The sequence below is a fragment of the Pseudopipra pipra genome, chromosome 3 (assembly GCF_036250125.1).
Source record: "Pseudopipra pipra isolate bDixPip1 chromosome 3, bDixPip1.hap1, whole genome shotgun sequence".
Classification (NCBI taxonomy): Eukaryota; Metazoa; Chordata; class Aves; order Passeriformes; family Pipridae; genus Pseudopipra; species Pseudopipra pipra.
The window spans coordinates 19,244,212-19,259,258 of NC_087551.1; the positions used below are offsets into that span (position 1 = coordinate 19,244,212).

General features: G+C 36.1%; 1 protein-coding gene across 7 annotated transcripts in view; it reads right to left on the reverse strand.

The window, feature by feature from the left end:
• Positions 1 to 15,047, reverse strand: part of MARK1 (microtubule affinity regulating kinase 1) — a 58,997-nt gene that overhangs the window by 10,814 nt on the left and 33,136 nt on the right. For 4 of the 7 annotated variants that reach the window (XM_064648149.1, XM_064648145.1, XM_064648146.1 and 1 more), the window contains 8 exons: positions 14,858 to 14,928; positions 13,801 to 13,857; positions 9,866 to 10,102; positions 9,657 to 9,776; positions 5,282 to 5,381; positions 4,568 to 4,680; positions 3,142 to 3,316; positions 1,879 to 2,072 (listed from right to left, as the gene is read on the reverse strand). In XM_064648149.1, the coding sequence (XP_064504219.1) occupies positions 1,879 to 2,072; positions 3,142 to 3,316; positions 4,568 to 4,680; positions 5,282 to 5,381; positions 9,657 to 9,776; positions 9,866 to 10,102; positions 13,801 to 13,857; positions 14,858 to 14,928 (1,067 nt within the window). The remainder of the gene's footprint in view (positions 1 to 1,878; positions 2,073 to 3,141; positions 3,317 to 4,567; positions 4,681 to 5,281; positions 5,382 to 9,656; positions 9,777 to 9,865; positions 10,103 to 13,800; positions 13,858 to 14,857; positions 14,929 to 15,047) is intronic. The other 3 variants (XM_064648147.1, XM_064648150.1, XM_064648148.1) reach the window with 1 other exon arrangement.

The following is a 15,047-nucleotide window of genomic DNA, read 5'->3' on the forward strand; positions in this document are numbered from 1 at the left end:
ATTGCAAGTATGCTAAGAGAAAACACAGGAATTTAATTTTGCTGACACTTGCTTAACTTAGTATTATTATGCCATTCCTGTGTTATAGAATTATTTGCCCCTCAGATCAACTACAGTGGAATCCCAGAGAACACACCTATGGGTGGCTGAAAGGCTTCCCTGCACAGATTAATTTGCCAACAAGGGCTCCAGCCTTTCAGTTTGTTGGCCCTGTCAAAACAGCTTTCAACAGGAAAATGAAAATACTATCGACCTGTGTCAGTCAATCCAGAAATTATGATGCACAGAACATAACAAATAGGTTTTGTATCAGCAAATACTGACAGGAATTTCTTTCTATTAATTTCACTTTGCATAAACTTCACAAAACACCTAGAAATGTTCTCCTCCACCCCATCACACACAGGTTACCAGCTGAAGGCTTACTTTTAGTACATGATGTACAAATCTCAGTTTTTAATGCAGTAGATATTGAATTTAGAGTGGGAGAGGTTCCAACATGGTAAGATTACATACTGACACATGCTGGCAAAAGATTTCAAATACACTAGACTTGGGTACTGTAGGACATCATGAACTCTGCAAGATTTACTGTGCTTAGGTCCCTCTCACCTACAGTTTTTCAGCATTAATATGACCCCACAGAGATTACTGAATAAACTGTTTCAAGGCCAATTTGTAAGGAAGATTAACAACTGCAGCAATTGTTTCTGAAGTTAAACTCTCATAAGTTAGACTAATATGAATGAAGGTGATAAATGTTTTCAAGAAATTCTGCCTTCCCTAACATCATGTTATCCCCAAAGTTACACAAAAATATTTTAAAATTACCCACATCAAGTTAGCTTTGTTGACTTTAAATGTTTGACTTTTAAAAAAACCAATTTCACTTTCTGTGTAAGCTGCTCAACCTTGAACTACTATTGCAATATCAGACACTAATATTCCTTAATCGTGCCCATCACAAAGCCTTTCAAAGTCCCAGAATAGTAACAGGGCTAAAAATGTACAAATACTGAAGTTGCCATTAGCAAGTAAATCAATTTCTCATTCTTCATAGCAAAGATACTCCATTTAATTAGTTCTCACAAAGCAGAGAAATGCTTTTGACATATCAGCTTGTACCATACATGACTGTAATCAGCTTTGGGGCAATATAGTTTTGGGAAAGCTCAGATATGAAATCTAATCTTAGAAGACTCAAAAGTTCCTGCATGCAATACACACAGCCATAATTTCAAAGACTCTTGGGGAGGGGTTGGGGGACAATGATCATATTTAAAATTTAATTTTTTTTTTAAATATTAATTTGCTTGTTCAATTTCTGAATACAAGAACCAGATTGTAAATCATAATGTCAACAGGCACAAGCACCAATGAACAAGTGGGTTGCTCCCCCCCACCTCACCCCATTCCTGAAGTCCAAAATGAAGCAGAAAAAGAAACAGCCAAATTTATGGAGAAGGTTCATGAGGGATATTATATAGGATTAATAGATGAAATCTCTGATTCAAAAAGTCCCTTGACTTTCTTGTAGATACACAAGCATTTGAAACTAGAAAAAGAGCACTCCATATTGCCTCTGTTCTTACGTTCTTTCCCTAAATACCCACTATTTGTCTTGACAGAACTTCAGTTTGCTCAAGTGCAGACGTTCTCATGCTTACTGTTATGTTAGTGTTACAAAAAGTAAAGTTGGTGAGGGGAAGGGAAAGGTTTATTTTAAAAGATCCACTGTAGCCTATTTCTGTCTGCCAGTAAAAGTTACCAGAAATAGACTTAGTGGCTTAGTCAGTAATCATTATGTCTATAGCAACCCTGTGCTGCAGATTTTGTTAAAATAGGGAAAAATAAACATAACGAGCCAAAAGCACTCACACTGGTAACTGCACTTGACTTCTTTCTGTCTGGACCCACAAGTGGACTTGCAGCCATCTCTCCTTTGGATCCCACTGTAGTGCTGCCAAGTTTGCGCGAGACATCCTTGTCCCACTCTTCTTTCTGTTCACTTTCCACACTATTTGCCTGAGACCTTTTTGTGTATGACACAGCAGGAGGAATTGAGGGACCAACTGCCAAATAAAAACAGTATTAATAAATACCTAAAAATAGTCACTGCATTTTTCTTGGCCAAAATAGTCTAAATATAGTTCCCTGAGTCCAAAAAAAGCATCTGAACAACTATGACGGCAAACTCAGCACATACACCAACCTACTAAACTCAGCTTTGACAGCCTGTTTTCTTTTAACCCACTCTCTCTTCACCACCAATTTGCAGTTCAGAATTAGTTCCCATTTCATATCAGTATGTAAAACCTAGAAGAGTATTTTAGTTCTCATTTTAAACCCATACAATTTGTACGATACTATGACAAAAGGAATTAGAGGATGTTTTTCAAAGTATTTCTTTAGTACTTTTTGCCACATACCTTTTCCTCTAAACACTATGAAAGATTATTTTCCCCTGAAAACCATAGGACTGCTTTATTTAAAAGCATGTTTTATAGTTTCCCCCCCCATCATTCTTTAAAATGCTTTGGAAAAACTCCTTTGTCAGTTGACTTCTATATTCCCTGAAAATAAAAGCACATCAGCTAACAATTTTTATAATATTGGTTGCTTTTTTGGACAAAAAAAAGGGGGAGGGAACAATAATGTGAATTAGGCAGAGAAGAGGGCCAAACATTTTAGAAGTATTTATAGCAATTTGATAGCTCTCTGAGGAAAAAAATCATCTTCCATTTAGTGTTTTAAATATGTACTCCTTTGTGACGTAAGCACTTTCAGCTGAAAATGTTTCCTGAATACTTGGTAAAATTGTTGTCTCTTGGAACCAAATAATTTGCCCCCGCCTCCAAATGTACTGATAAAAATAATGGTTTGCTGCCCTTGGGATTATCCAGGCCAATATTTGCCATTAGTTCCTAAACAGAACGCACCCACAATGCCTTATTTAGCAAGTCAACCAAGTATCAAGCCCAAAAAATTAAATCTGCACGTTCTATTGATCCAGAAGCGTTCATACAGATAGAAGCATCACAGCAGAGCACGATGAGATACACAACAAATGCACAGAGTGCTGGACCTGCCAGGTTCACAAAACACTGCACATCCAGGCTCAGATTGTGTATGTTACTTTACTTGTTGGAATGTCATCCCCACCATGATCGCTGAACCGCCGCTGTTTCTGGTTGGTCGATATACTGCGCTGGACCTTCAGGTGAGCGGGAGACTGCACGGAGCTGTTGTTGAGGTCGCTGCTGGGACGAGATCTTTGACCCAAGTTGCTGCTGGACAAGGAATCGCCTACTTCAAACTACAAGAAAAACAGTTTTTCAAGGCATAAACAAAATTCAACAGTGCTGGTATTTTTATGGCATAATAAGGCAAAAAGTCCCAATAGAAGGCTTTTTTTCTTTATAGTTTAAAATTGTATCCAGAGTAGAATATTCTTCAAGACGGATTTTATCACTTCATCTATGTTTAATGTTCTTTAAAAACACACAGCTAAAGCTAAGTTAATGAATGCTCAAAATAAAATTAGAAGAATCTTGACAGAAAGAAAAAGTGTGCTATTTTAAAACCTAAGCCACGGAATGGCTCCCCCTCTTTTTTTTGATTTTATTTTAAAGCCTAAAAGCATTCATAGCTTCAGAACAATTTCAAAATGCATTGGACTGAGTCAGAAGGGCTAAAAATGCAAGTACTGATTAAAGGATTCTTTATGGCCTTCTAAACATCTTTATGTAACTGGTATGTAACTCAGCCACCGGTTTGTTGATATCTAAGAAGCAGAAGTTGTAAGTAAGAGCAGTGGAAAAAGACAAATATCCTCTTCCAAGCAATTTGAGTCAAAATGATTTTAGACAGATTCCCTGCCATCACAAGGGAATTCAGGTTCAGAGATGTGAGAAAATGCACTCAAGGATGCATGTATCAGATCTACACTATCTTGGAACTGAAGGAAGGCCAATGACGCAGCAGGAAAAATCCCTTCAAAAAGAAAGTCTTGTTCTCAGTCTGATTTCTTGAAAAATCCATGTGATTCCAAAAGATTTACAGATTCGTCTAGTTCCAAAATAGTAGAAAGATTTTTCTACCGCCAATTTATTAATGACTACAATGCAATTATTTATTAAATAATAAAATATACTATAAACAAAACATGAGCAAGAAAGGACGAGCATTTCTGAGATGTCATATCTGAGTAGTTAGAAAAATAATTGCTGCAGTCAAATTTACTATTTTAGATTTTAACTGAAAACACACATGACAGGAAGAAGACTCAGCATTTAGAAATTATGCCAGATTAACAGTCAGCTTTGTTAAAAAGCAGTCTAATGTATTTATAAGCAAACATGAAGATACTTAATTTAACTTATTTCTTCATATGGGATATCTAACAAGATATCCAAGGAGATATGAAAAGGGAAAGACATTAATAAGTGATTAATTACAATTTTTTAAAAACATTACAAAATAATCAATACAAATATCAACAAGCAGAATATTCAACCCAGTGATATATAAAGGTTAAAACAGAAAATGTAAATTAGATAGCACTTACTTCAGGTGGTTTTCTACCTAGAAGCAGGTAAGTAGCCATGACTTCATCATACTTTTGGTTTACTAAAGATTCATGAATCTCTTCTCTTGAAAAGCCCATTGTGACCATAATGTCTAAAAGTAAAATGAACCAGATGCATCAGCAGAATAAGTGCTTGGGTTTACTGACAAATTAAGAACTGTGAAAATAGAAAAAATCTTATAATTTACAGGTAACTAAGATTCAATGCAACCCACTGAAGTTTTTTTGCTGTGCAAAAATAAAAAATGCTGCAACTCCTCTCTCTCAGTGTTATTTTCATCTTGAAAACTCTCAACTATATTATACAACTCTTCACTAATTTATACAACACTCAATGTTATTCAACAAACAAATAAGGCACTGGCAAATAGAAACTATGAATAGATACAGGGACAACACAGTAACTTAGTCTAACCATAGCAGGCAAAAATTGTTGCCCTCATAACAAAATCTGTTCCCTTCAGTCCATTGTAGTCTTATTTGTCTACTGTGTTTGTAGATTCATGTCAGCTCAGTGAAGTCACAACAGTAGTTATAAGGAGGGCATTGTAATGGAATTCCTCATTTAAATAAAAAGAATGCATTTGACTTGTATGATGAGACTGTAGGTCAAATTCAGTAAGGGTTTAGTTTGGCTTACAAGACAAAAATTGTCTGTGTACATCAGATGCAACACCTTTGTAAAACTCTCACCTATTCTCTTGGTGTCATTAAAATCTGGTTCAGGCTCAGTATATGGCTTTAGTTCTTCTTCTTCATGGCCAACATTCATCCACCGATCCTTCATAATTTGCTAAGAAGAGAAATAAGCTTTAGGTCAACATTCCATTTACCAGACTCTATGTGCTAGTTGGTCTGCTGAAAAACAATTTTAAATTCATAATAATCTTAATGCTTTCCCTTACACCTTTTTCCCCCTCACATCTTTATTTTCATTTTTCACATCTTTTTGTTTCCATTAGCTCATTTTCCCTACAATTTACCTTTTATAATACAAATCCCCTGCCTGAAATACCAGCAGAACTACTGAGAGAAAAACCCCTGCAGTTTCAACACAAAAATCTTTCATTTTGTCCCCTTCACTTCCACTGTCTCCTAATCTCATCTTGCAGAGTGTCTGACACTCATGCCCTAATCTTGGTTAAGATCCCTAGATGCTACTACAATAGCAATTCTACCATGATAAATAACTCCTTCAAATAATAGCAAAGGAAAGTGTTTAGAAACTAAGGAATATTTCAGGAGCATGCTGATGCTTCCTACAGTCATTAGTTTCAAGATCATGATGCCAACTGGTCATTTTTTCCTATGGACCTTCTCACTGCACTTGACCTAAATATGTTCACAGTTTGGCTGGAGGGAGAAATGTCTCTTAACTCTCTCTGTGCCAGGTAGTTATTTACTCCAAAAATTTCTTCTGCATTCTTTGGAAAATTTCCTTCTGCTGCATTCCAGATCTTTTATATGCCTTTAAGATTGATCATCTGGAATCCCTAAGCGTCACAATTTCTCTGTAAGGGCATATTCATCTTTAAAACACCTAACATCATTTTCCCTCCTACTGAACAGGCACATGTCTCTTTAGGGACAGATGCTAATACTGCTCACTACACAAACAGAAGAATGAAACAAGTGCCAGCAAATTAAGTTTCCCACAGGCTCCAAATATGCCTTGCAAACACCGAATTAAGTTATTTCTCACAAAGAGCCACAGACTCAATTTTCCATTGATATAACCAAATTCTTTGTATGTAGTGCTGCTGCCAAATTACAGACCCCAATAGCTGTATCCTTACGAGAACAATACAGAACTTTGTACTTGGGCCAGTTTATATTTTGCTGACAATAAGACTTATAGATTTGTTCTACCATGGAATTGATTTTTTGGCTTTTGAGGGGGATAAAGGGGAAGGGATTGTGAACACATATTGCTATATTGTATTTCTGACACACAGAGCATGAGTCTACTTGACAGTAGACTTTGGTTACATATTTGCAGTCTTGCAGTAACATAAGCAACTCCCCAAAGAGTACTGTGCAGTATCTGCAGTCCTTTTTTAAAGGCATCTTTTTTAAAGATACCATTAAATAAATCTGAAATTAAGTAAATCTGAAGTTTAAGCACAATGAAGTGGATGACAGGAATCACTGCTCAAATCCTACTCCCAGTCTTGATGCTTCTTGAATTAACAGGCAAACCCAACAATGCCCACTTAAAGTTTTTCATGTCTCTTCAGTAGGTGGATCTGTAGTTCAGTGTAATCTGTTCTCAATTTCCATCTGTTAAATATCTAAAGTAGCTCCTGTCTTTCAAATACACAGTTCTCAGAGGCACACTGAGTTATTGTGCAACTCTTAAACAGGCTCTTACAATCAAGCATTTTGAAGCGACACAAACAATCCAATTCCAGGATCAATATTACATTTGTGCAAGTTCAGCTGGGCTTCCAGTCAGCTGACTGAAGAGCAGCAGCCTTGCTCAGGGTATTCAAAAATCTGACCCAAACTGTACCTCTTAAACACCAATCCAAACTAAATTTCAACCAACTAGGTATGATTAAGAAACTTTCCCTCAATTTTCAGAAAAACATCTAATAAAAGTCTAGTCTGGCTCAAGACCTGCCTGTGTCAAAATTATTTGCTTTATCACACTTCATAAGCATAAATCTGCTCTGTGGGAATTTCGAAGCAATACTATGCAAAAGAACTGAAGATTGAAGGAGAGGGAAAGAGGAATTTGTTGAAATCCTGACAGAGAGATCCACATATTTTATGACAATGCATTTTTCCCATCTCTTCCTGGGAAGATTTACTGGTTTATAACAACATTCTCTTGCTTCTAAAATGTTCTCTCTCTGCTGCAATCACAAAAAAGTCTAGATGAAGCATTTTAATAAAAATTTGCATGGTCCTTACCGAAGGACGAGTGCTAAGCCTAATCCATACATACAGTGCTGACCCTGTGTGAATCTCAGCTTTGATGCTAATGTCACTGATAAACATCCTCATGGGATGGTCTGCAAAAAACATGCATGGGAACTGAGAGGGTCTATGGCTGGGACTGAGCAAATAATCAAAAGACAGTGCACAAATATATCTTCCCCAGCTAAGATGACATTGTCTTTCCACTTTTAGAAACTTGTAATAAATATATACTTTCATTCTAAACATGTATTTTTAGGAATGCTCAGAGAGAAGAAACAGTAATTTCTTTCCAAACCACACACCATAGTTTTTTAATTCAACAAATGTGATTTCAGGAATATTCCTTTTGAAAAAGGTTGTGATGTTTCTCTCTCTCCCTCAGATTAGCATACTGATCATTGCCTGTTATCATCTGTGTTTTGGTACTGGCTCAAGACCCTCTGTCACACACCATTCACTTGCTCTCTTCCACACAATCTGACAACCTTGCCATTTCAGCGAGGCTGCTATTCAACACCTCTCCCCAGGGACTGGAAGGAATTTTAGAAGAACTGGATAACACTACAATATTTAGAATGAAAGTGAAATTAGATCTGAAGAGAAACTGCTGAAAATCCAGAAGAAAACTCAGTAAAGGAAAAATCTCTTTTCCTAAAACTTAAACACGAGACAAGAAAACAGCGATTTTTCAGCATCTTCGAGTGACTACACTCTTGTCATTATGTCCACTAGACAGTAATAATTGTACATAATTAATGAATATCAGTGAAGTAGAACCCATCATTCACTATTCTCTTCAGCACAGATTTTATTCAAGTTAAAACTATTTATAACAAGTCATAAACCAGCATCAGTCTGAAATGAGGAACATGCAGACAGAGCTCAGTGAATGCAAGCTTCCTTGCACAGGTAGCATCCATGCCAGGGAGCATAACTCATGCCACTACAAATAAAAAGCTGCTTAAATGGGATTATTCTCTGGGACACCAACCACTGCTGCACAAGTATGTGTAGAAAGATGAAACAAAAGTCACTGGTGATTAACTCATGCAAATACTATTTTAAAAGCATTCTGTTTATCTTCTGCTCTACTTTCATCTCTATGGTAAGTAGATGCTATTTTTAAAAAATCTCTTGTTGTTAAAGAAATCACAAAATAGAACAGAGCAGCTTTTAGAGTGAACTCTACACCAAATATTTGTTAAATACCAGCTCTGGAGTTATCCAGTAATTACATGCCAATACAGCAATCTTGAACAAAACAGCCCCTTAAAAAACACTGAACCTTTTAGACACTTTACAAGTTATGCACAAATATACTCTACATCCCATGAAAAGAAAACCCAATTTACTGACTAAAAAAAAAATAAAAAAAATTTATAACTCAGTAGAAATCCTCAAAATAGGTTTTAGCTAAGGGACACAGCAGGTATTATTATATATGTTAATTTTTCAGCTATTCAGAAATGAACTACCAGGAGGGGGAAAAGAAAGGATTGAACAGAAGTAATTAGCAATTATTAGTTTATCATTTAAAGAGTCCTAAGTGTTTACACATATTATGGCACTAAAACTAGCAAAAATCCCAGTTTTCCATCACATTTATTGTTCTTGTACATATATTTTAAGTCATACTGAAAACAGTAAGTTAAAAAAATTATGGTTCTGCCTGCTGCTGTTTTCGTATTTTTGTTTTTGGGGTTTTGTTTGTTTGTTGGGTTTTTTTGTTTTGTTTTGTATTTTGTTTTTTGTGGGGTTTTGTGTGTGGTTTTGTTGTTGTTGTTTTTGTTTTTTTTTTCTGAAAAACTCCAAAAAGAAAATATTTACAATCTTGTCCTGCTTTCCACAAATTTTGAACTATCTCTATTAGCTGACTGAAACAACAGGGAGCAGCTTACACTTGGAAATGCTCTTCAATGATAGTCAGCTGCAATTTAAAAGCTTAGACTTTCATTCATTAACACTTTCTATTTTCAAGCTATACTGTTTCTGGGACATTTCCTCACTAATTTTTTTTAGCAAAACTTTGGGGCCCTTTAAACAGAAAGGAAGTATCTATGTGAAAAATAACAAGTCTTCAGAAATTACTGTATGTTATGCTTTCTTAATCTAAAAACCTTTTTTCCAAGATGAAATGACTTACTTCCAAGCTGCCTCGTTTTATTGGATTCAGTACTAGGAGCTTCTTAAGTAGATTTTCACAGTCTGTGGACATATAGAATGGAATGCGGTACTTCCCCCTCAGTACTCGCTCCCTCAGTTCCTTTAAAATAGAGTTTTAAAAGGTGAGCTCCTCATGACACAGGAGATTTAAAGACAGTAAAAAGCCAAGCTTTCAGACTGTAACTGTACCTTTAGATTCTGTCCATCAAATGGCAATGATCCGCTTACTAGTGTATACAAAATCACCCCAAGGCTCCACACATCCACTTCAGGGCCATCATATTTCTTTCCTTGGAAAAGTTCAGGAGCAGCGTAAGGCGGGCTTCCACAAAACGTGTCCAGTTTATTACCAACCGTAAATTCATTACTAAAGCCAAAGTCTGCAATTTTAATGTTCATATCTGCATCAAGGAGAAGGTTTTCTGCCTAAGAGAAAAATAAAAGGGAAAAAAGACAACGTTTGTATCAAAAATAAGTGTACATATATATAGTATAATGTATCATCAATCAATAAAAAAAATGTTTCTTTTTCTAAAATGATTGATCATCTGCATCTTTCTTGCAGAACAAAAGAAACTAATATCCCCAAATACATTATAAGGACTGAAAACTGACTATGTTTACTCAGGAAAATAAAACTGTTAAAAGTAGCTAAATGGATTTAAAAGTCAGCTAGTGAATCAACTACAAAGATTTTATTTTCTGGAAGAAATATCTTAGTTCAGCTTTAGACTGAAGTATCTAGACATCTCAGAATAGCAGCTGCAGCTTTTGACAGGTTCATGCCAACTTCTGATGCCAAGGAGAGTAAATCTAATCCCAGACATCATCTACCATTTTGTGGAGTAAATGTTAGAAGGGATTTAAGACTTTAGAAGAAGACCTTCTGCTTACAAGATGAAACACTTCAAGCTACATGCTGTATCTCAGCATTCTGTACAAAAAAATTCTCTCCCTTTTATTATTAGCATTTGCTGCAACAATAACACCAAAGTGTTAACACTCAAGTACCTATTTTTTTTCATACACAATGTATGTATTCCATACATCTAAGAATACTAATGCCCATGCACCAATACATAGATGCAAGTATACAAGTACCTGGAAAGTCAGTAAACAGTATCTTATATTTACTATCCCAGGTAGGTCAGAAGATTAAAAGGGGGAAGCTACAGAAATACTAAGTACCGTGGAAAAAAACTGCATTTCTCAAAATGCAAGGAAGCTCATCTCAGCTCCTGATCTGCATATCAGCAACACAGGAGCAGCACTGAGCTGTGCAGGAATCCTCTTTCAACAGGAGGACAGACAACAGCCAGTGCAAAGGGTTCACCTAATTGCCAAACATCAGTTTTATAGCAAACAGACGTCTCAGATGCTGTGCCAGAATGGAGCTCAGAAAAATATAAAAATGCCTTAGCTCACCATCAGAGAAGCAGCTAACTAATTGTTAGTTGCTTTGATTAAAAGAGTAAATATGATTTTGTTTGGGTTTGCTTGTTTGTTTGGGTTTCACTTACACTCAATGAACAGAACAGAAGACAATTAACCATCAGTAAATCAAGCTAATAGCTGCGCAACAGAACTCAGCCTTTATCAGGACTAAAATACAGCCTGTTTGTAAAAACTCTATCCTGGAAAATATTTTATTTTCCCAATTCATGAGAAATTCATGAGACCTGTGATCCCAGCTGGTTCCAGCTGATGTGCCTGCAGACAGACTCACAGAGCTATTTTCCAGATTTAACAGCCTTTTTACACTACTGCACAAAGACTTCATTTTCCTTGTGGTGAAAACAGTACTGTCAGTGCAGCTGCTCTGCGATTACAATAGTCCTCCTGGTTCAACAGTACTCTGCTACCCGAGTACCCCATGCTTTTGGGTTCCTCACTTCGAACAAAAGCACCAGAAAACCTTTTTAATAAGCCAAATAGAAAGACTATGCTCTTGTTGGTTATATGTTCAGGGCAAAAAAATACAAACAGAAAAGGTAAGTTTTGTGCATCAAGGGATGAGCAAAGCTGAAATTGGTTATAGCTGTTTATAATCACAGAAAGTTAAAAGGAGACAGTTTAAGTTCCCATGGGCCTTGCACTTCCTCCTCTTCTGCCAAATAGCCTGGACAAACTTGCACATTTTCTTAAACAACTTCCCAGTTTAGTCTGGGAAGTTAAGTAACTTAAATTTGATAGAGTTTAACCTGTTATTAAAGTCAAAAAGTCTCATCAAAAATATCCAAAGTGGTGGTAGACCTCTGCCTTGTGGTGCTGCAACATCAATTGCTCAAAGTGCTGATACCACGGAGAGTTAACAGAAGCAGATGAGAATGCAGACACAACTTTAAAGTTGCTTTTTCCTTCTCTGCAGCTCCATGAGAATAGTTTTAAAGGAGACAGATGACATAATACTTGGAAAGAAGAGACGAAGCAAGAACATCTCCTCAAAGCCATACATACATTTAGCCCTTTTTCCTTTGTGAATTGTATTTTTTGTTGGCTAGGTTGGTTGGCTCTCAATTACACCTAACTGAACTTTACAAATGAGTCTACCATAACTCCAGCCAAGAGATGATGAAGAGAGAATATCAAATAAAAGAGTTGTTTTAGAGCCTGCCTGCCTTGCAAATAGAAAGATCAGCAGCAGACTACTTGTGACAGGTAATTCCTGCGTGAACGCTGCAAAGTAGTTTTGGACAGGCCTGCGAGGAATGCAGTGAGCTGTGTGTGTGCTGTGGAACTAAGAAATGAAGGAGTGGTGGAGGCTGTAACAGGCTCTGGGAGAAAGAGCAAGATACTGAGTAACTGCAGGGGTTAATGCAGCAAGACTCAGTAGTATAGCTGGGCTGAATAAGCCAGTGCTAGATAAGCATGAGGAGATGGCTGGCATTCTATTTCCAGCCAAGTGTAGGAGTGAGAGAACCAGGAGAAGTGGCTTGTCCTGGCAAGCCAATAGGTCCCTAGAAGCAGCCTTCTGGAAAGCTCAAAAACAGTGGTTGCAGTAAGCTCCAGGGAGTTTGACAAAACATTCACAGGCTCCAAACCACCACGCAAGACGTGGAGGAATTTTTTTTAAATCAAGATTTCACTGAGATCCCAGCCCTTTCCTTCCTTGCATTCTGACTTCAGAGTGCTGGCCAGGCACCTCCACCATCAGATGACAACAATCCCGGGGCAGGGACGACTCAGCAGAAAAGGATGTATTATCCAGGACCATGTGCACATGCAGGAGCTGGCAGATCGACAGATATGAGGGAACAGATTTTTAAGACTGAAATTCAGAGAACACTGTAGTGTATTATAAGAAAATTAAGACAAAGGACACTGGTGGGAAAAAAAAAAAATCACCTTAAAAATTATTCAGCCTCAGCTTTTCACAAGTATTTAGATACATTAGTAGAAAAGAACCTACACCAATGTTTTCTTTGTAAATGTACAAAGACATCAAAGCAAGAGCACAGGACAGCTTTTAAGTGGAACTTGTGTCCAAGTCTCATGATATCTAAACTTGGCACTAAGACAACTTCATGCTGAAGGGCTAGGTTGTACCTATTGTTGTTCAGCAATTGCTGAACTCTTAATATGGTCTGGTGGTTTACATAGATAGATTACCAGAAAGCATAAAGAAAAGCAAATTCAACTAATTTCTCTTTACCCTCAATTTATTTTTCTGCCCAAATTAGACACTACAGTATAAACCAGAAGTTCAAATGGATTAAAAATCTAACATATTTCTTAAAAATCACTAAGAAAAAACCCTTTTACATATCCTTGAGATATATTTTAACTGAAAATATTTTAATTAAGTAGTGCTGACTGGTATCAATTGAACTTCTGCAGCTTCACAGTGCAGATATCAGCATGACAGCAGGTATAATTCTCTGGAGAGCATGTCCTTTCCTTAAAGCCAAAATTGGAATGAAAGTAACATATGTTCTATTCTTGTCTCTTCCCTGTTCCAACAGGCAAGCTATGTTATTTTTGTGCTTCAGAAAACTAAGAATAAAAAAGTGAGTTCTTTCATTCACATGTTTGAGGCATTCACAGACAGTGGCAAGGACAAATATACAGAATGAAACTAAGACTGTACTGTCAGGCAGTAAAAAGTAAAGTAAGTAACAACCTACCTTAAGATCACGATGAACTATGCATTTTTGATGACAGTACTGTACAGCAGATACAATCTGAAACACCATGATGAACAGTGAATTATTTTATTTCAACCTCAGTATAAGTTTTTGCATATTATTTAGTAATTTTGGTTCCTGATATGATCCATTAGAATGTAAAAAATTAATAAATAAGGCTTTTATTTTAGAAAATATTCATCTAGGTTTCTTTCATTAAAGCTTAAATACTAAAAGGTCACTAAAAGTAGCTCATTTTTCTAAAATATTCTAAAAATAAGTTTAATACATACTCTTCAAGGTAATAGGAGAAATATATTCTAAATGCAAATCACCCAATAGCAATAACTATTAAAAGGAAATTAATTTACCCTCCAACCCAATAGCCATATGTATCATCTCAGATTTTATCTTCTAAAATATCAATTGTCTAGCTCTGCAATTCACCGCCAACAGAACAATTCATTCAACATTTTCATATATGTCTTTCACATATATAACAAGGAACAAGTCTGAAACAGCAAGTTCGGAGCAGTTTCTTTACATGTTAATTATAGAGCTTAATTCTGAAGAATACCAAACATGCTATATTTATCTAATTAAAGCTTTTCCAAAATAATCACTAAAACCAAGGTAATAAAAGGATTAAAATGAGAAAGTTTGTTAGAAGAATATAAAATCCTATTACAGAATAGCCTTCATACAAAACGGTGTGACATGACACAGCAATACATGTCATCATATCAACATCTGTAGATAGAACATCTGTTAAATTCTAAAATATTCAGAAAAGGATTTAAACCTCAAGTGAGTCACAAAAAAAAAAAGTGACTCTTAGGAACATCGACTACAGGAATGTAAAACAATCTGACTATTTTTAGACAGCATGTAGGAAGCAGATATTTTTCTCTTCAGGGATTTTTTTCCACTGCAGCTTTAATAAACATTATCAAAACAATTAATATTTTTCTAAAGTAAAAGAAGTAGGCTCACACTCATGTCTATCTGAATACACCATAAGTAGAAACAAAAGGAAGAGTGAACGTTAATTTCATACCTGCCTGAATTTTGAACGAGCCTCTTTCTCTTTCATTCTTCCATGTGCAACTAGGTAGTCAAACACTTCTCCTGATCATGACAAGGACAAAACATCAGTATTATTTTTTTTTTATTGTCATGCACAAACAAATATCATGCTTGAAAACAACACACATCCCATGCTCCCTCCTTTCTTGAATGGAAAGGAA